Raw genomic sequence first — 21,473 nt, 5'->3', positions numbered from 1 at the left:
TCCGTGTGGACAAGTGGTTGTCAGTGAGTTGAAAATTAGCAGTGGAATGCAATAGCACGGTTGTGTGTTTGCAAGGTCCCATGCTTGGACCCTTAGACATTACATTTCAATGTCTGTGGTTCCAGCCACTGGCAGTTTGGCTGGGGATGTGATGCTGGTACAAATTTGGCTGATGGCTCAGTTGAAATCTTGCATGAGATTTCTGTCGTTTGTACCACAAAGAGCTTTCAATGTTTCACAAGGCTGTGGACATTGCAGGCGGTGCACACAGAATATTTTAGCATAATGAGCACACTGCACAAAAGGATGATTTTTGTCACGGTTGTTTTGAATTTTCGGTTTGCATAAGACCTTTTCGTGTTCTTGTGACACTGCCTCCCTCACAGCTCTCTTTGTGCCCGGGAAGCCTTGTGTTTGTGTTTTAAAGCTGGATCCCAGATGAACCCAAATATAAATGTCAAGCAGTTGATGGGAATTATCCGTCTAAATGTTAATGTTCTGCCCTTCAGCACTGTAGAGAATTGAGACTCTGCTGAAAGGCTTTAAGAAATTGTTTCATAAACCCTTGAAGAGCCAACAGCCCCAGTCATAAGCGCATGATCACCCTCGATGCTTCTGTCCCTTTGGCCAATCCGCCACAACCTCACATCCCCTCTTCCTATTATAGAGCACTGATAGCAGCGTTTTACCATGGTTACTATTTACTTAGCATACAATAGATTTAGATGTTCTGAAGATCACATTGTTGGTTGTGGCACTGTTCAACTTAGACAGGGAGTTTATCTGAATGATTCATTTGCTGTTTAGCGCAAAAAACGACAGTACATTTACTCTGCCAAGTTGATCCATCAACAAATTATTTTTTTATCATTTTAGAAACCATTTTTTCCATGGTGCAATATTTATATGTATGGCAGTTATCATCCTTTTGTGCAAGTGCTGATCATGTCCAGTGGTGTGTTCATTTGTGTGTATGTGTAATCCTTTGGATTTTCATTCTGTTTTGTCTCTGACTGTGATGGTTGGCCACAGTGGTTCCTGAGATAGTCACCCAGGATATCAGTGAAGGTTTGTGTATACGTGTGTGAGTTTGCATGTGGTCTCCACCTTTTTGCCGTGCCAGCTCCTACTGTAGAAGATCAATGGAGAAAGCTCTGACTCACCCTTCAGGGCAAGAAATCTTAATTGGTGTTTTCTCATAAATTATGAAGAGTTCTTCAGGAAAGGGGTACCATGCAGAGAAACTGACAGCTTTCGTTGAAGATGACGTGATTTGGCGCACTGTTACCTTTCACCAAGTAATTCAGTCCAAAAATGTCGATGACGAAATTAGGAAGTATTCAAAGGCAAGCGTGCATTCCTGGGCTGAATGAGTATGTGCAATTAACAAGAAACACTCTGAATATCATGCTCATTTGTTTTGTAAGTATGACTCATTTATTTTCTACCCCCTCCCTGCCTGCCCCCCCGCCCCCCATTCAAGCCCCAGACGATGATGAAAGCTGAGCGGTTCCTCTTTCTCATTATAAATGCCGCTTCTACTAAATGTTTATGGCCTCTGACTATGCTTTCCAAATGAGCTTCCATTCCAGAGGCAACCAGTCATTCTGTTTGGGCGCACGTTTGTTTGTGTCAGAAGTCAAACCTTTGTTTACTAAATTTGGGCATTGTCATTCTCTTCTTCCCTCTATCTGTCCTTCTTTCTGTTTCACGGACACTCCTTCCTTCACTTCTCTTGGTTACGCACTCACTTTCCCTCTATCTCTCCTCTCTGTAGCTCGCTACTCTTTAATAACATTTTTATATTCCCCCTGTATTTCATGATAATTGTTTTGTGTTATACTGTTATAATCGTTCTCCTCTTTCTCTTCCACCTTAGTAACAAACATATTTTCCCCCTCCCTTTTCAATGCTCTTTACTCTCTCACTATCTCTCTCCCTTATTAGGTACGTCCGCCCTCTTCCCTCCCCCAGTAATAGTCCTATTCTCTTATCTTCCCCCCTCTGTCTCCTTAATAATGCTCTTATCTCTCTCTCTCTTTCTCTCTCTCTCTCTCTCTCTTTCTCATAATACTATCATTTCCTCCTTGCCTTGTCATTTTTCATTCTATATTAGTTTTAATATTTTTCCGTCTCTCCCCCTCCATCCTTAACCATAGCCATACTGCCCTGCAGTGAAGTAATAATAATGATATCCCCCCTGCCGCCTGTAGCGCCCCCACCCCCAGCGGAGGACGTAGACAAGCACCGCCGCAGGTTTAACATGCGCATGCTGGTCCCTGGACGGCCCGTGAAGGAGACGCCGGCCACGCCCCCGCCCGTCCCAGCGGAGAGACCCATGTACAGGGAGAAGTTCATCCCGCCAGAGCTCAGCATGTGGGACTACTTTGTGGCCAAAGTATGGGAGGGGCCCTGGTCCTTTAACAGCAACATGAGAATGATTTATTACCGGAGCATAGTACAAGAACTTCAGCCACTCTTGGGTGAAATGGAAGTGTAAATGTAAATATTGTTTTAAAAGAAAACTTTTAAAATCTTTTCACTGTTATGTCTCCCCAAGAGTGACTGAAGCTCCTGTTACTGGGTCTGTCTTTCTTCCATCTAAATTAGTTGAGTTGTGAGGTAGCGGCTTAATATCATGTTTTCTGATGGTAAGAGAAGGTCGTTCGGCCCGTATACTGTAAGCTCGTCATTTTAGCTACTGCCCAGAGCGATTTCTAATGTAGCGTTCTCATAAAACAGTCTGTTAATCTGCATTTACAGTTATGCTAATGATGATGGTCGTAATGTCTAATCGTATTTGGTTATCCTGACCAGGCTTGCCGTTGTGTCTCCCACAGCCCTTCCTGCCCCTCTCAGATAGTGGAGCCCTGTACGACTCGGACGAGAGTGGGCCTAGCGACGACGAGGATGATGATGACGCCTTCTTCTCTGACACCCAGGTCACGGAGCACAGCGATCCAAATTCATACAGGTCCATGGCGCGTTATTCTCCTCTTCCTCCCCACAGTCCTCTAGCACATTTTTTATCTGCTTTAGTTGTGTATGTAGCTAGCTGTACTAGCTCCTCTGTCTGTCTTGTTTTGCCCTTGGTGAGCATTGCGCTGTAATACATAACAGTGACTGGAATTGCAGAAAATGCAATGATTGGTTGGTTTCAGGAAGGAGGTGATGGGGATAGCAGATATGCTCTAGATCAGGTTTTGGATTTAGCGGGCCATGAGCACAGGGATTTGGCAATTAGATTTTTCACATAGCGTTCTCTTTCTTTTTCCTTCCCTGTAGTTGGGCACTCATACGTCTGGTTATGGTCAAGTTGGCTCTCCACAATGTCAAGGGCTTCCTCCCTCTCACAGGGCTGGATTTTCCAGGTATTGTTCCTTCATTAGTTGGTAGTGTGCCACCTTCTCCTCTGTCTGGCTTCTCGGGTATTCTCATCCTGTATATCTGCAGTATGGACACTTTTTTTTCTCATTTGCCTCTGCCCTGTGAATTTCAGATTTGCCAGTCACCTCCCCATTGGTGAATGCGGTGGTGAAGACGATGGAAAATTGGGAGCAGATACTGCTGGAGAAGATGAACAAGTTTGATGGCCCTCCGCCCAACTACATACACACCTACCCCGCTGACCTCGGCACAGGGGGAGGCCCAGCCATCCTGAGGCACAAAGCCATGCTGGAGCCTGAGAACACGCCCTTCAAGTATGTCGCACAGTCGCCTCCCCTAGAAAGGGCCCAAGAGCCAGCACATGCCATGTTAATGGTTGTGCGCTGTGTGCTAATGTTAGCGTGTTTGCGTTGCTGACACAGGACAAAGAATCACCTATCATTTCCTGTGAGGCGGCTGTGGCACTTTCTGGTCAAACAGGAAATTCTGCAAGAGACTCTGATTCGCTACATTTTCACCAAGAAGAGGAAGCAGAGTGAGGTAAAGGCGCAAAATCAAACCTGAACTTACCTGTCTGACTCATTTTGCACATGACTCCCACCCAAATAAGCATACGCCGGTTGCCATTCAGTTGCTTTCATTTGTATTGTTCCGACATGGTTGTGTTCAGAGACTTTAACCTTTCTTGAAACCCAGGGAAATGTGCTTTATCATTTCATCTATGAATTTAAAGCATGTTTGTTCCTTGCAAATGTATTTGTTTACTCCATTGATGGCTGAGTGTTTAATGTTTTGTAAAAAATGAGACGACACAACATTAAATTCTACTCTTGCTGTCTAGGAAGGTGCATGTTGGATAGATTTAATAGAGGCATGCGGCATAGCCAGTGCTTAATGTAGTAATAAAACCTTATCCTGTGCAGACCAGGGGCCACATTTATAAAACTCTGCATAGATCTCGTACTAAAATGCTGCATACGCACAAAAGAAGAAAAGGGCATACGGTCAGAGATATCCTGATTTATAAATCCGTGCGTACGCTTATTTAAGTGCGCACAATTTTTCTGTTTGTAAATCGCAATCTGCTTGAAACTTTGCGTACGTGCACGGGCCTAGTATCTCACCCCGTTAACTCCCACAACTTAAAAACCATAAATGGTTAACACCCATTATGGTTAATGCCCATTGTGAATATGATATGCATATAAATCAGCTTTCCGTTCCAGTGGAGGGAGAGTGGAGAAGTCAGACCGCAAAGCAACAAAGAGAAAATTCACGGAGTGTAAAATTAGACGCTCGTTACAGAGGAAGAGGCCAGACGGGCTGTATTGCTTGGTGGAAATAGTTGTGGCATAACCAATAAAAGGAAATTTGTGGAGTAGCTTGTCACAGCAGCTGAACTATTTCAGGAACTTGGAAGAAGTGCTCAGACATTTAAGCGAATGCAAAGATTCATGCGGTTAGACTACCGTAGCCAAAAATTCATAATAATTGTTGCGGTTACTTGAGTAATGACGCTTATCTGTCTGTGATGAGACATTATTCAAAATACAATATGATGTGATAATACTTTATTGTCAGACTACACAGAAATTTATCTTGCATCTTAAAACGACACAGTTTCACGTACAGAAGGTGTGAAGATGGAAGACAGATACGTCCACACAAAACATACAGATATTACATGCGCATTAATAATCATACCCCACACCATCAAATTTAAATTACATTGTTGGGCCTCGCATTCAGTATTTGAGTGGATTCTGGGATAAAAGATAATCTTATGTGTCTGTACTGCGGGACTCTGTACCGCTTCCCTGAAGCCATAAGCTGAAACTCTGAATGTAAAACATGGGAGGTGTCACCGGAAATATTATCATTTTCGGACAGTGTCGATGCTTAAATATGAACTTTCAAATATAGACTTTCAGACTAGCACCAAAAAACGAAAATGTTTTGGGCCTAGGATTTTCTCTGACAGGGATATGATTATTCAAAGTATGTGCAGTTTTACATAAAGTGATAAGGTATTGAGTGAAATGGGTCTGTAGGACATTTCTCTCTATTTCACTACTTTGAGTTTCCAGTTTCGAAGTCGGATGTTTTTATGTCTAGTTTGTGTTTATAAATCTGTGGAAAGTGGCATACACATCTTTTTGGTGTGTACACACCATTTATAAATGAGGCTCCTGGTCTGTTTATTTGACACATTTGGATGCAACACCATAAAGACCCCGACAAGCACTTACAGTAAATCCTAGCAACGGAGAGGAACAAAACAAATTTTTTTTTAATTGTTCATATATAAATTTAGTACATAAAATCATACTTAGTTTTACTAAGTCAGAGAACACTTCCGCAGTGCCTGTATATCATTTCTTAACTGGATGTTTGGTGCATTTAAATTGCATTAAATTATGACCTTATTTCTTTACAGTCACCATTATCTAGAGTTAGTTAGCATAGTTTACAACATAATACAGTATCCTTTTTATATTTTACTGAAACAATGGTTTTAAGCTCCTTGCTCTAGGGTACAATGACAATACCCCATTGGGGATTTGAACCTGTTACAGCACAAGCCCAGCTATACCACACTACCAGCATTTATACAGTAACATACACCAGCACACTGTGCTATAATCACATAAAGCATGAAGAAGGTAAAGCTGTCAAAGTGACTTTTTGGATGTGAGAGGTAAGTATACATACCAGAACAATCTCGGCATATAACGTGTATCAGCTGGTGAAGGATTTGGTGTTCATACTGTGTGAAGCCCGCGGCCCATTGTCTGTGTTCTCTGCCACAGCGAACCCTTTTCATTTTTTCATTTCATGTTTCTGTTGTTTGTGCATGTGTTTTGTGTTGTGACCGTGTGGTGTGCTGTGTAGTCTGTAGAAGACCATGTGGACCGTGTAGCAGGAGATCGCAAATCCAACAAGGTAGTATTCACCTGCCGTGACCCGGCCACCAGTAGCCTCCTGCTTCAGGCTCTGGGTTCCTGTTCCCTGTCACTCATAATATCCCAATTTCCTGCAAATATATTCTTTTAAGGCAATATTCTATACGGTTAGCAATGCTTGCTATCACTAAAACGGCTTACCAGTGGGGCTTTTTTGTAACACCAATAACAAACTGGTACCATACACTGAAAGGGAAGTGCATTTTATTTCAGTGAAGTTTTGCTAATGTCTGTACAGCAAGGCTGGCTGTCCGCACAGAAGCGCGAGAATTCCTCTGCCTTTAGGGAACGGCTATAACGTCTTGACAAGATGCGGCACATGGTTTCAGAATGCATGGCAATGGGTTGTTTTCCACCTGTGTTGAGCGATTCCACTACACCAGTGGGTGAGCGAAATGGCAACAGGCGCTACAATGTGAGTGGTTTATTTCAGGTGGAGGCGGACCTTGGCTATCCGGGAGGCAAAGCGAAAATCGTTCACAAGGAGTCGGACATTATAATGGCGTTCGCCATTAACAAGGTACAGTATGCATCTTCCCGGACTCGTGCAGTTCAGGCATCCGTGCCTCTCTGTGACACCAGCCAGGTAGTAGGAGGTGCCAGATGTGCCATTTCAACTTCCTCTTTTTTTTCCCATACTAGGTCAACATGAATGAGATTGTTCTGGCATCCACCCATGACGTGCAGGAAGTGGACGTGACCTCTCTCCTGGCTGCCCAGCCCTACACTTGGATTGGTGAGGAGGTTGACAAGGAGTCCCGCAGGTTCGCACCAGTGCCTTTTTGTTTCCTTGTAGTTATCACAGAACATTAGTGTTAACGTGTTCCATTGGTAATGGACACAGACCAATAGAGTTAACTTGTTTTCCCTTGGTAATAATCACAGAATAATAGAGAACTTGTTTTGCTGTGATAATAATCACAGACCAATATGGTTAACCTGTGTTTCTGTAAAAATAATCCTGACCGTTACAGTAAACCTTTATTCCCATGGTCATGATAATAGACCAGTAGAGTGAATCCTGTGATAGCCATCGCTGATCATTTGGTTTAAATTGTGTTTCTGTGGTAGTAATCACAGAAAATTTGGTTTAACCTGTGTTCCTATGCTTTCTCACAGCTCTGATGACCAGGACTACCGCTCCTCCCACACTAACATTGCCCAGGCCAGCGCCCCGCCCTTTGCTCCCCCACAGATGGCAGCCTCTTCGTCCATGCCATGGCTTGGCACTGGACAAACCAGCATGGGTGGAAGTGTGGTACGTGTCTTGACATATTAGAATCTCTGGTGAAATTGTAGACAATCCATATACCCTTTGACCTGAGTCATTCAAAGGTGTTACTACACAGTGTGACCAGTAGAGGGACCCAAGTTTTTTTTGTTTATGGAATTCCATGTCAAGTTTTTAGATGGGAGCATTTGTAGCTGTTTGTCATGGAATTTAGTGGTATTATTTCACGTTTGCTTGGGAAGATTGTTTATGGACATATCTCTTTGTTTCATGTGGCTGTGCATTAAACATTTATAAACAACAAACAGAAGTATTATGTCACTACTGCCCCTTGGTAGTGGAATCAGTAATATTTTTATTTTATCACAATATTTAAAAATAGTGTTGTCTGGCCAGAACATGTTTTCAGAGAAATGACCATGGTACTCTTTATATTGTAGGAGAAATTTTAGCATTGAAAAATTACTAATAGATGACGCTATCCAAATAGTTTTGCTATGGTATTATTATGTGGTATAATTATGACAAATACAAAAATAATATGTGGCCTGAATATAAAAAAATGTTATGTCTGTATTTGTTGTCAATTCCCGTATTTGATTTATAATGCCATACTCAGCGGTGTCAAACTCCAGTCCGTAAGAAATAAATAAATTGTTTTGCAGATTATGAAAAGGAACTTGAACAATGTCAAGAGAATGACTTCTCATCCCATTTACCAATACTGTAAGTATTTAGGATTCTTCTGTAATTGTTTACTAACGGTAGTTTTGGCAGTATTTGCAGTAATGTGGTTATTTTCATTTATGAGTCATCGATGGCGTTAATGGCTGTTATTGTCGTATTAGTATTATCATCATCGTCCTTGCTGATGGAGCGTTTTGCGGTGCGTTTTCAGACATGACGGGGGCGCAGGACGGCAGTGTGCGCATGTTCGAGTGGAATCGACCCCAGCAGCTCATCTGCTTCCGCCAGGCGGGCAACGCCAGGGTCACCCGGCTCTACTTCAACTCTCAAGGAAACAAGGTCGGCCGATCCTGCCTAGCACGCCGCCTTTTACGCGCCGATCTCACTTCGGCTGGCTTCCGGACTAATTAATGAGGGAAGGAGTTCAAACGGCTGTTGGTGTTCCTGCGTATCAGTGGAGTGTTTTGGCTGCTTTCCTTCGGAATTAATTAGCCCTTTCCGTTGCATTTACGTTTTCATTCTGGATGGAGGCTGGCTGTGCTGCTGTTCACTCAGTGACAGTAATTAACAATATGATTTCTTTGAATGGAAATTCATAAGCTCCTCAGTAGTAAAGCTGGTTGATTTTGTTAGTGACATGTTTTTAACATGTTTTGTTCAGCTCACATCATTAGATGTTGGAAAAATAAGAAGTTGTGTGATTGTGGGATTTCATGCCCTGTTTGTGTAAGAATCAAGTAAGAACAAGTGTAACTCTCATCTGGAAATCAAAAACACTGTGTTGTTTGGAAGTGACTCTCACTGCTCCTTGTACTATTCTCATTGCCTGCTTTCTCTGCCTCCAGCATTTGGCTGTTTTATTACATTGGTAGCAGTAGTGGGCAGTGATATCACATTATTTTTCATTATAAATTACAAGTAATGCAATCCAGACTTTACAACAAACCAAGTGAGTGAATGTTGGCTCAAGATAATTGTATTTAAACAAAAAATGGTGCATAGTTGTTATATACCCAAAAAGCTTTAATGTAATGAATTTCATTAATGTTCAACTTCTCTCTTGGATTTTTTTTTTTTTTTGGTGTTGGTATCATTATCATTTGTACTGCTTGTTTTATTTCCTGAAGGTGTCTATTCATCAAAAATATAAGATCCAGTATGATTACCAAATTTCTATTATAATGTCTCTTGGCCTGTTATTGATATAGTACAATTTATGTGTTCAAGTGTGTGTTGTAGCTTTTATTGGCCATCAGACAACTATCCATTTTTGTCTCTCTGCAGTGTGGGGTTGCAGATGGCGAAGGGTTCTTAAGCCTCTGGCAAGTCAACCAAACTTCATCAAACCCAAAACCTTATTTGGTAAGTTGGGAAGCAGACAGAAGAATGAAAACAAGAACCCATCTGGCCTGATTTGATTTGCCGGAATCTAGAATAATTAAACTGAAGTGGAGCTAATTGAGTCTGTAGACTGTGTAGCTCAGCTGCATTATTTAGAAGCTGGATTCCTTCAAGCTGCAAGTTGATGCTGTTCCGGGCCTTCGTTGGGTTATGTGCTAGACCTGGCTCAGCTCCACCTTCCTGTTTCTCTGATCACAGAGCTGGCAGTGCCACGGCAAGACCTGTGGCGACTTCGCCTTCATCACGTCCTCCAGCCTGATTGCCACAGCCGGCCAGTCCACCGACTGCAGGTGATTACAGAAGCTGCATGGAGGTTCTACTGCACCAGCAAAACATTGCTACCCTCACTCTGATATTTTTAGCGTTTGAAATAAATATTTTAAAGTAAAGTACATTTTAAAAATTCAGTTAAGTATAAGTAAGTCTAATTAACTTAAGTTAAGTAAATTAGACTTTGGAGGGGGGGTGGAGGTTGGTTGGGTCAGAGGTAAATATTTATTGTTACTTTGAACTTTACAGAAATGTCTGCTTGTGGGACACTCTTATTTCACCAAATAACACCCTGGTGCATGGTAAGTTATCTTCCTGAAATAACCCTATTTGATGTTTTAAAAATGTGGAAGCATTTTATGTTACAGCTAGAACTGTTTTCTGCAGAATTACCAGAAGTTAATCTTAGAAATACAGCATGTTCAATCACAGTATCTCACTGGAGAATAGAAGTGCTTTTCTTTTTTTTTTCTAAACCATAGACAAAGTGGTTTGTTGGATATCTTATTTTCTGCCCCTTTAAAGACAGATCTATAAATACTTGGTCTACCCGACACATCTCCTGGGTTTTTGTTTTAGTGCACTTTAAATGTTATTATAATGGGCTCTTTGGCAGAATGCTAGGCTCATTTGCAGCAATGCTACAGCCCCGTTGAGCGTGCATTCAGTTAGGCTTTCTGCGCGTTCCAGCGTTCCCTTGTCACGAGAACGGCGCCACCGTGCTGCAGTACGCCCCCAAGCAGCAGCTCATCATCTCGGGAGGCCGGAAGGGCTTCGTCTGCATCTTCGACATTCGGCAGAGGCAGCTCCTCAACACCTTTCAGGCCCACGACTCGGCCATCAAAGCCCTGGCGCTGGACTCCACCGAGGACTTCTTCGTCACCGGGTCCGCCGAAGGGAACATGAAGGTGACGGGGGAATTCTGATACGCATTTACACACCTGGGGTTGTCGTCCTGGGGCTAACGCTAAAGACGGCATGAAGAGGCACAAGACTATTCAAAACTATTACTAGAGAGCAGTCATTCCAGTGTGCTGTAGGTACTGGGATTACAGTACTGTATGAATGTATGAAGCTGTGTGTATTAGCAATGAATTCTGATATGCAGAGCCTTATACTGTACATTGATGCACTAATTTCAGTACCTCAGAGGGAAACACGAATGCAAATAGACCTTAACCAAACTACTTGATTATAAGACAAGTTGTAGCTGTAAAGTTGTAAATTAGTCCACCAGTCCTGGGAAAAAGTCAACAATCAGGGGAAAAGGACAAGAGGCCATAATCCAAAAGTGCACAGAACATGAAAGAGAATGACTGGTGGGCCCAAAATAATAAACAAAACACTGATTCCTGCATCAGATTTGCTTCTCTGTATAAAAAAAACAAAGTGCTCAAAAGAAGGCCACAAACAAACTGACACTACTGCCTACTCTAATGTTTTATTATGCACTAAACTAACATAATAATTTCTAGACTATTTACTAAATGTATGGAGAGTTTATGACATGAGTTATCACCTAAGGCAGATGCTAAATCACCAACCTTTCTCCACGACGAACTCTGCAAAACTAGCAACAAAAAAAAACTTTAAAAAAATATCATAGATCTCTTCCTACACATGTCAGATTCCCATTACAATATGCGGTCCCCTGGGATTGGACCCACAACCTTTGCTCAATAAAAGTAAGGTGTGTTCAAACATTTTCCCTGGGTGTATTTCATATAGCTAAGAATTTGAAGTCATTTAAAGGTATATACAGACCACAATGGTATACCTTTTTCTTATCCACATTGAAATACATTGTCTGTGTGTTTTTCTGTTCTGGTTTACAGTTCAGTGTTTACTCTTGTTGTTCCATAGGTGTGGAAGCTAACAGGCCACGGTCTGATGCACTCGTTCAGCACCGAGCACGCCAAGCAGTCCATCTTCCGCAACATCGGCGCTGGTGTCATGCAGGTGGAGACCTGCCCCGGGAACCGCATCTTTACCTGCGGCGCCGACGGCACCTTGAAAATGAGGGTCCTGCCCGACCGCTACAATATACCGGCCAGTATATTTGACATCCTGTAAACTGTAAACGTGCGAATAGTGGAGGAGAAAAGTTTTTAAAAAAGCTTTCAGCAGTTAGCATTCACGTGTCCTTCGCTGTGGATTGCAACAAAGTGACGCTTACCGTAAATATTTTTTCCCAAAGCCTGACCTAAAAAAAAAACAGAAGCTAAGCGTCATACTTGACTTTAAAAGAAAAGTGACTGTCATTTTAAAAAAGCTGAATTTGTTCCAGAATCTCTTATAGAGTGTATTCATAGGAAAGCTATGCATGTACTGTATTTGTAAAAGCGGTGCAATCACAGGTCATTGATAGTGCTCTGTAAAATTACTCAAAGCAAAAAGTTTTTTAAGTGTATCTGTCGTCATTTTGTGCCCACAGCTGAAACTCTTTAGCATCCTTTACCAGCACTGTGGTTCTGTATGAAGTCAGTGGTTTCCAGCGTGAATTGAGTTGTTGGGTTTGCATTTTTATTTACTTCACTTTCATTCGCTGCTCCTGTTGGAGTAAATGGCACATAGTCCTTTGTAAGCCAAAATGGGGTTTGCAGGGGAAAACTGTTTTGTTTGCACATGCCACCATTACTGCTGTCAGCACTGAAATGCCTGTATCAGTGACACATCGGCTATGAGATGCCCTATCAGAACAGAGATATACAGTACTGTAAATGTCCTTTATGTTTTGTTGGTCTTGGATAAGTGTTTCCAAGCACTGAAATATACATTTTGAAACATTCCTTTTTGTTTTGCGCAAAATGTTCTCTTCCGTTTCTTTTTTCTTTCCTTATTATTTTGTTAATTTATTTGCAGGTGGTTGTATTTAACTTATTGCCTTTATATTAGGAATGTAAGGTGTGTTAGTGGACTGGGATGAAGTGTAGCACTACTGAGGTTGGTGTTATTTTTTAATGATTTATCCATAAAAATGAACCTTTGCACTCAAATCTTGGGACACTATAAAACTTTATTTAAATATACAAATGCTATTAAAGAGGAAACTGTTACAAATGAATGTCTGGCTTTGTTTGGCCAAGTAGTAAATAGTTTGAAATAGTTTTAATACATCTATATATAAATATAAATATAAAGTACCACAACAGCTTGTACAAACATAAAAGCTTTCTCTTTATTTTTTGGTTTGTATCATACCAACTGAATTAGTTGTACTTTGGTTAAATGTACTGTATTCATTAAACAGATTTGTGTTTGTCAGAACTGGTTGGAACCACGTCTGCTGTCTGTGTTTACCTGTTCAGCCTGAGTTGTCCTTCTCAATGTCTGTGTTGTGTATTTATCTAAAGCATATGATGCCGTGTCAATGAGGCAGGTGAACAAAATGTGTGCAAGTCTCTGGAAGAGCAGGTAGTTCCATCATCGTCAAAGTTTTACCTTTGTAAGCCGAATAAATTATTTTTATTTCATTAAGTTGTTTTGGTTCCATGCTTTTCTTTTGCATTGATGGTAGAAGACAGCTATCTTTTTTTTCATTCACAGGAAGTGTAGACAGGAAATGTTCTGTATTTTTGGAGATTTTCATTTTCCCAGCAAGTTCAGCATAATTGATACCGGGGGCCTCATTAATAAAAAGGTTTGTGGATTTAAACTTAAAAGTAATCTTAAGATCATTTCCTAAGCTGTGCCTGCGCTTGATTTATAAAAATAACTGAGACCAAAAAAAGCTGCTTATGTTGGTTTAAATGGGTGTTCTCCGTCATGTGCACCTGTGATTTATAAATCTCAAATAAACTTTCATTTTAACTAGTATTAACTAGCTTTACAATGACCCCATCTTGAGAATGCAGCCATTTTACTATAAATAAAGTTGTATTTCCACATTCCTTGCTCTCTTCATGCCTAAAATTGATTATCAATTAAATGTTATTCCTAAAGCGCAAACACAACCCACTTATTCACAGCCCTCAAACGTGCAGTACCTCCACATAACCAGCAGGTAATTCACTCACATCTAGTAGACACTTTACATAGAGATACAATTATATCCATGCCAAAATGGGATTTTATGGATAACTACTTAGTCTTGGTTTTCTGTGTAAGCTACTATTTACGATACAATTTTATCATCAGACTTTTATAAATGAGGCCCCAGGTTTTGAAAAATGGCTAGGTGCACATTTCCATAGAGTACTGCAATGCTTATTTAACTAACCAAAGTATACAAGTACATAATTTTATGCCTCTGTCCTACGCTATGGGAAATTATTACACAGTAATTACTCTATAAAATGGCAGTACACGGATCAAAAAACTGTTACTGATACTGAAAAACTGGGGGAACAAATTCTTTTACCTGCAACCGTAAAGCAATTTAACAACAATTTGAAAATAATTGCAGATTGTATTAAACTGGTGACCAGATTTATTCATCTGACCAAAAATGCACATCATATATCTTAACATACCTGCTGTCCCAGGCATACAGATGCCGGCTCTTTGTAATATAGGACAGCATGGCCAGCACACCGCTGGGTGATCTCAGGTCAAAACTCACACTGACAGGTTTCTCTTTCAGGAGGTCGAAGGCATACGTTACTTTAGCATCCTTCGTGTCTGTAACGTAGAGCACTCCACAGGCTATGAACGCGTTTCCCGCTTTCGATCTGGGGCAGGTGGTGTTGATGTATCTAATGACTGAAAACGTCTTCTCGTCCAGATGGGCCACCATTATGTTTTCGTCCACACTTGAAGCGAATACAAGCCACAGTCCATTTTCGTCCGCCGCTAATTTGAAGTAGGTCTTGGAGTTGTTGAGGAGATAGCTCCTGTTTTGGTACAGGGCGTTATCAATTGCCAGGGTGTGCAATTTCTTGTTTTGGAGGTGAAACCTGTTGTATGGAATGAAAATTGAATCAGATATGGGAAGCAGGGTTCACTCATCTTACAAATGTGTCAATAGCATAAGGCACATACTTTCCAACTTTGAAAGTCCCTCCAATGTGGTAGTAGATGGAGCCATTGTGTACAATGTGGCCACATCCTTGAAAGTATCTCCTGACATCGATCCGGTTGCTGCTGCTATTCTGGAACGATGCGATGTTTTCGTATTCCTTCATATCACGGCCTGCAGAGGGATGATATATCTCAATATTATGGTCATGACTGATTAGCATAAGAATAAGTACTAATCTATTTCGAGCTGCACTTGCAATGACATGCAATGTGTGTAAAAATGGAAACTGAGTCGGTTTATTCAATTAATTTCTGGGGGACCTGCAAAATGTTCTGCCACCCAAATGCGTTCATCATTTTGTCGAGCCGTGTCTTGCATCCATGTTCCAAATGTGGTCTCCATTTTGGTCACATTTCTTGCACCGGTCACAGATTTGATGATGCATTCTATGTGGAAATGAATGCCATAGTCAGTTTTCAAAAGATTATTCAAATGATAATTGAAATCTAAGAGCAAGTGATTAAGCAAATAATTCATACCAGATTTCTTTAAATGTTGCTCCCTCATGTGCCCAGCAACTTTTACAGCTAAGGTGTCATCATTTGGCACAGCGTTTGACAACCCTGAAATTAAAATTAAAATAAAATTCAGTTAACCTCTATAGAATCTTAACAGTTATATGATACATCTTGCGCCTGTTGTGTATATACACAAGATGCTTTATTATAACAGTATTGTCCAGTTGCACTAAAAACCCATAGGAAGAGAGTCAAATCCAGATCATTCCAGTGTCAATGTTAACCAGCAACCACACACGGTGGTGTATGGTTGGTTATAGCATCATGCATCAAAGGAAGGTTAAAGTTAGCAGTGTAATCCATGGCTCCTTATACACAAATGTCTTTCCTGATCAATTAAGTCTCTACAGTCTGCCTGCCCCAGCATTAGTGTGTTAGTTTAGTTTTCCAGCATATGTAGAAGACCATAGAGTGAAAGGAAATGCTGGTTCACTATATGTTTATATGATGCATGTGCTAGTCTGCAATCTTCTGCATTTTTGGAGCATGGTACAGCAATGGGACAGGTTGAAAGCTGTGATCAGGCTTTCCAGTTTAGGAAAAATTGGGGAATATAAATTTTAAAAACAAAGTTAATTCATTTATTTGCCTGTCTGTGCCTTCAGCTGAAGGAAGTAGGACGTCACTCACCCAGAGTCTTCCGGACTGAGTGCAGGGTTGCCCTGTGGCTTCTGTTCCTAGGGGGCCCTGGGGGCCCTGGAGGGCCTGGGGGACCAACAGGACCAGGAAGACCTGGAGGACCCTCTGGACCTGGTGGACCTTTCCAGAAGGATAAATCTGCTAAATGTAGGATGATTCTCCACAAAAATAGCAATATGTTATATAGCTCCTAGCTCCTAGCTCCTAGCTCCTAGCTCCTAGCTCCTAGCTCCTAGCTCCTAGCTCCTAGCTCCTAGCTCCTAGCTCCTAGCTCCTAGCTCCTAGCTCCTAGCTCCTAGCTCCTAGCTCCTAGCTCCTAGCTCCTAGCTCCTAGCTCCTAGCTCCTAGCTCCTAGCTCCTAGCTCCTAGCTCCTAGCTCCTAGCTCCTAGCTCCTAGCTCCTAGCTCCTAGCTCCTAGCTCCTAGCTCCTAGCTCCTAGCTCCTAGCTCCTAGCTCCTAGCTCCTAGCTCCTAGCTCCTAGCTCCTAGCTCCTAGCTCCTAGCTCCTAGCTCCTAGCTCCTAGCTCCTAGCTCCTAGCTCCTAGCTCCTAGCTCCTAGCTCCTAGCTCCTAGCTCCTAGCTCCTCAGCTCCTAGCTCCTAGCTCCTAGCTCCTAGCTCCTAGCTCCAGCTCCTAGCTCCTAGCTCCTAGCTCCTAGCTCCTAGCTCCTAGCTCCTAGCTCCTAGCTCCTAGCTCCTAGCTCCTAGCTCCTAGCTCCTAGCTCCTAGCTCCTAGCTCCTAGCTCCTAGCTCCTAGCTCCTAGCTCCTAGCTCCTAGCTCCTAGCTCCTAGCTCCTAGCTCCTAGCTCCTAGCTCCTAACCCTAACCCTAGCTCCTAGCTCCTAGCTCCTAGCTCCTAGCTCCTAGCTCCTAGCTCCTAGCTCCTAGCTCCTAGCTCCTAGCTCCTAGCTCCTAGCTCCTAGCTCCTAGCTCCTAGCTCCTAGCTCCTAGCTCCAGCCCTAGCTCCTAGCTCCTAGCCCTAGCCCTAGCTCCTAACCCTAACCCTAACCCTAACCCTAACCCTAACTACTAATATAAACCACCCTAACCCTAACCCTAACCCTAACCCTACCACCCTAACCCTAACCCTAACTACCTAACCCTAACCTAACCCTACCCACCCTACCTAACCAACCTAACCCTAACCCTAACCCTAACCCTAACCCTAACCCTAACCCTAACCCTACCTACCCTAACCTAACCCTAACCCTAACCTCTAACCTACCCTAACCCTAACCTTACCAACCACCTAACCCTAACCCAACCCTAACCCTAACCCTAACCCTAAACTCCCCAACCCTAACCCTAACCCTAACCCTAACACCTAACCCTAACCCTAACCTAACCCTAACCCTAACCCTAACCCTAACCCTAACCCTAACCCTAACCCTAACCCTAACCCTAACCCTAACCCTAACCCTAACCCTAACCCTAACCCTAACCCTAACCCTAACCCTAACCCTAACCCTAACCCTAACCCTAACCCTAACCCTAACCCTAACCCTAACCCTAACCCTAACCCTAACCGGACCTGGTGGACCTTTGGACCTGGTGGACCTTTCCAGAAGGATAAATCTGCTAAATGTAGGATGATTCTCCACAAAAATCATACCCCTCCAGTTCTTAAATGAAACACATTACCACCCAGTCATTTGCCTCTTGCACTTTTATAAACTGAATTGATTTTAAGGGCACTAAAGTGAAGAAATATATTGATTATATGCCAATAATAAATGTAGAAAAGATATAAATTCTGGGAATTTTTCTACTTATGAAAGTTCCCCTGTGCTGGTGATGTTCTTACCTTCTAAAATGATATCATTGGAAGGTTCTCCTTTCAGTCCTGGAGGACCATGATCTCCCCTCTCACCTTTTTCTCCAGGATCTCCTTTCTCACCTTTCTCACCAGAAATAATATATATTTCATCCAATGCATGTAATGTATTATAGCCCTTTGGAATTATGAGCAGTTTAAAGGCAGGCTTTCTTTATGCAGGGTTGTTCGGTGAGTGGGTGCCATCTTTCAGATAAAAGGATGATTAAATTTAATTGCACTTTTGAAAGAGTAGGACTGTTAACGGATAAAAGTTTTGACACTGGGTCTGTTATCCAGGATTAATAATCCTCAACACTGTTTTATTGGCAACACTATCCAAATGTTGTCGCTGTGAAATTCTTTTTAGATTTCTGGTGGCCTGGATACACAGTGATTAAAAAGAATAAATTATAAACAATCCTAAAGATATCTGGAAAATTTTCTCCCCCAAGTTGTCCACTTTTCAGCTTTTGCATCATGAGATTTTTTAGAAGCCAGGCATTTATTGAAATTTTCCAAGAAACAATGTCCATTCATTCATCCATCTAAAACATATTCATGAAATGCATTGTTTGAGGACAGAATGGCTCTGTGCATCTTGGTTACTGCTACTGCATGACTGCACCAAATTGTAAGCTTTGCCCACGTTTGATAATATGTTCTCTCTCTGCACTGTACCTGCACTGTCTGTCAAAATGGTGGTACATTATCTAATCATAATGGCATGGCCACACACTGGTTTCACAAAATGAAAAGAAGCTTGTTCTGATTTAGGCCACCAGGGCACAAATGTGAATCTGGGATATGTGCCCTATTACACAGAGGCACCTAATTTAACAGTTTAATAATCAATGTCCTGAATTTACAGACAGAAAATGGGCAGCTCCACTAAAACCTTACCTCTTTTCCCCCTCTTTCCTTCAGTGCCAGGGTCCCCCTTCAGGCCTGGAATTCCATCTGTTCCATTGTACCCTGGTATTCCATCCAAGCCAGGCAAGCCTTCAGTTCAAATAAAGAGGCATTAGACTACTTTGTATGGAGACGGGCTCCTACTTAGACATGTCTTGGCACTTACTGTAGTCCACACTGTTCCAGTTGTAGTGCAACTTTTGTACGTCGCTGTGGATGAAAGCGTCTGCTAAATAAATGTAATGTAATGTAACTGTATAAGATGAGCGATGCATGGTGTCAATTTGCATTCATAGCCTGTGCTAATTTTTGTAGTTGTAACAGTGAATATGCTTTTAAAGTTTATCTGTTGAGTTCTTACCAGGAGGTCCAGGAGGCCCTGTATCAAGAGACAGCACAATCAGAGCTCATCACTATATTTTTATGAAAGGGATTTCTATCCATACATCAAGCTGTATTTTTCAAAATGTTAACTCTCATATTTGACAAAAAAGTTTATAACTGAATGATTATTGATGAAAGAAAATAAATTCATATATAAGAACACTTTGCCACATACCTGTCAGGCAAACGCCCTTTGTGCTGTTACAGAGGTCTACTAAGACTTTGACCTATAAAAAAAGTAACTTATGAGCAAAACACATGAAAAGCAAACCAACCTTCAGCTATACAAGACATACTGTATGATAGACAAGCAAATAGGCTATATATTAGTTAACCCTAACCCTAACTGCATTGGTAAAACACAAAGCAGAAACAATACCAGGATATGTAAAATAAAATGCATGGTCAATTTGAAGTCTCACAGAAATCCAATATAGACTTTGGATTAACTTGAATGTCAAAATAAAAATGCAATCAAATTAGTGTTAGGCCAATCAATGTGATAGCAAAGCCTAGTTAAAACTGTATTTAGGCTGCACATCTTTAAAACAATATGGATACAAAATTAATGTCGAGTAAAAGATTAAAAAGATCTACGAACTGGAACCATGGAGTAGGTCATCATCATCATCATGTCATTCTGCTCCACTCGATTGAGCTCCTGTATGTGGTCACGCCCATGGCTACGCTTGTTCCGCGAGTACTCGAAGCGCTCCGCCCGCAGGTCCGGATTGCGAGCTACCTCGGACACAAACTCAACCATCGAGGTCTCCGACAGCTCCTCCAGTTGGTCATCCAGCTCGGAGAGAAGTGAGCCCAGTCGCACCTGACGGATGAACACGACGAGTAGCCCGGCAGAGTTGAGCACAGTTAGCAAGCAAGTCCCAAATAGCAGCACTTGCAGCTTCCAGGTCAGTCTAGGGCTAGTCTCCCTCATGCTGTATTTCTCCCACTTATATCAAATTAGTGTTTTAACGCAGCGTCCTTTGGAAACTAACAGAATCCCAGTTCACCAAAGCAGGCAATATTAATACGTAATAAAATCTCTGAAATCTTTCCAGGCTGTTGTGTGTGTGAGATGCCCTACTTCAGTAAATGCAACCCTCGTTCTCCAAGACACCAAGCAGACTTCTGCATTGTCCAACTTTCCTCAGGGAAAAAGCTCTCTATTCATGCACCCACCTTATTTATATGCAGAAGCCTCCATATCTGCACTGGGAATATAGCTGTGGGCTGATTTTGACACAATTCACATATTCACAGAGAAGTTGTTGAGGTGGAAGAAGCTAAGAGGGATATCGTCCTCAGGCAAGCCTCCAATACAATGTCTCTTACCAACAAAAGCACTCAACTTCCACTCTCACCAACACAACAGCACCAAAACACCACCTCATCTGTTGTCAACAATCTTGTCCTGGTGATATATAAACCATCTTACCCTATAGTTATGGAAATAGATTTTGAATTGCATATTTAATAAATACAGTTTGTATAAAAACAAGGATTTGTGTACTGTTTCAACTGTCAGGCTAAATTTCAATATCACAATTAACCTACTGCTGTATTTACATTGCCCTAAAAAATGTACATTTACTAATCAAATACTTAACTTTTGCCGCAAACGTAAATGGTATTATGCGAAGAAATTGTAAGTATGCAACCATTAACATTGTACGAAGTGCAAGTGTAACTAACAGCTTTGAACAGTGGATAGCCACTGATTTCAGACCAAAAATCATGGGTCACATTTTTGATATAAGACTCAACAGGGCCTGACTAATGAAGCACTGCATAACCTCCTGAATATTGAGCCAGTTCATCAATAATAACTATTATCGAATATATTTAATTTATTTATATCATTATAGAAGTTAAATAAAGATGATTTCTAACCCATTTAAATGGGAAAAGCTTTGAATTTTTTGCTTAAGTCATTAATTTAAAAATAATTTAACTGAAAAATATGTAGATTTTTTTTTTTTTTGCCTCAACCTTCATACTTATCATTTTCCTAAACTTAACCCTAGCTGAACCGTAATTTAAACCATATTACTTAATTCAAGCATTTGCTGTTCTGTTAATATTTGATTTTTTTAGTGATGAAAAACAATTTTAATATATTCAATTCAAAAAAGAAACACAATAAAGTGTTTGAAGTGATTTATTTTGAAAAACGTAGTTCACTGAAAAAATATGGTACTATATTTGCCTGTAGTGTGACATCCCACTAATGAGACATTTTTCCTCATCC

General features: G+C 41.4%; 2 protein-coding genes across 4 annotated transcripts in view; one reads left to right on the top strand and one right to left on the bottom strand.

Annotated features, from left to right (window-relative positions):
* The window catches only part of LOC135255379 (dmX-like protein 2), a 40,179-nt gene extending 26,763 nt beyond the window's left edge, over window positions 1-13,416 (top strand). For 2 of the 3 annotated variants that reach the window (XM_064336468.1, XM_064336467.1), the window contains exons 30-45: window positions 2,214-2,398; window positions 2,841-2,974; window positions 3,286-3,371; window positions 3,500-3,701; window positions 3,810-3,927; window positions 6,280-6,330; window positions 6,784-6,870; window positions 6,993-7,114; window positions 7,470-7,608; window positions 8,247-8,307; window positions 8,480-8,607; window positions 9,553-9,630; window positions 9,868-9,959; window positions 10,189-10,241; window positions 10,630-10,847; window positions 11,803-13,416. In XM_064336468.1, coding sequence (XP_064192538.1) covers window positions 2,214-2,398; window positions 2,841-2,974; window positions 3,286-3,371; window positions 3,500-3,701; window positions 3,810-3,927; window positions 6,280-6,330; window positions 6,784-6,870; window positions 6,993-7,114; window positions 7,470-7,608; window positions 8,247-8,307; window positions 8,480-8,607; window positions 9,553-9,630; window positions 9,868-9,959; window positions 10,189-10,241; window positions 10,630-10,847; window positions 11,803-12,012 — 1,964 coding nt within the window. In that variant the 3' untranslated portion in view covers window positions 12,013-13,416. The remainder of the gene's footprint in view (window positions 1-2,213; window positions 2,399-2,840; window positions 2,975-3,285; window positions 3,372-3,499; window positions 3,702-3,809; window positions 3,928-6,279; window positions 6,331-6,783; window positions 6,871-6,992; window positions 7,115-7,469; window positions 7,609-8,246; window positions 8,308-8,479; window positions 8,608-9,552; window positions 9,631-9,867; window positions 9,960-10,188; window positions 10,242-10,629; window positions 10,848-11,802) is intronic. The other variant, XM_064336470.1, reaches the window with a different exon arrangement.
* Window positions 13,417-13,434: 18 nt separating this feature from the next.
* On the bottom strand, window positions 13,435-20,952 carry LOC135255380 (gliomedin-like). Its single transcript, XM_064336471.1, has 10 exons — window positions 19,824-20,952; window positions 19,398-19,449; window positions 19,200-19,217; window positions 18,830-18,928; window positions 17,918-18,010; window positions 16,108-16,236; window positions 15,439-15,522; window positions 15,220-15,345; window positions 14,920-15,070; window positions 13,435-14,834 (listed from the first exon to the last, which is right to left on the bottom strand). The coding sequence occupies exons 1-10, from the start codon at window positions 20,157-20,159 to the stop codon at window positions 14,369-14,371; spliced, it is 1,554 nt and encodes a 517-aa protein (XP_064192541.1). The 5' UTR covers window positions 20,160-20,952; the 3' UTR covers window positions 13,435-14,368.
* Between the last annotated feature and the right edge of the window lie 521 nt (window positions 20,953-21,473).

Source organism: Anguilla rostrata, chromosome 5 (assembly GCF_018555375.3).
Source record: "Anguilla rostrata isolate EN2019 chromosome 5, ASM1855537v3, whole genome shotgun sequence".
Lineage (NCBI taxonomy): Eukaryota > Metazoa > Chordata > Actinopteri > Anguilliformes > Anguillidae > Anguilla > Anguilla rostrata.
This window is presented reverse-complemented; position numbering and strand designations above follow the sequence as displayed.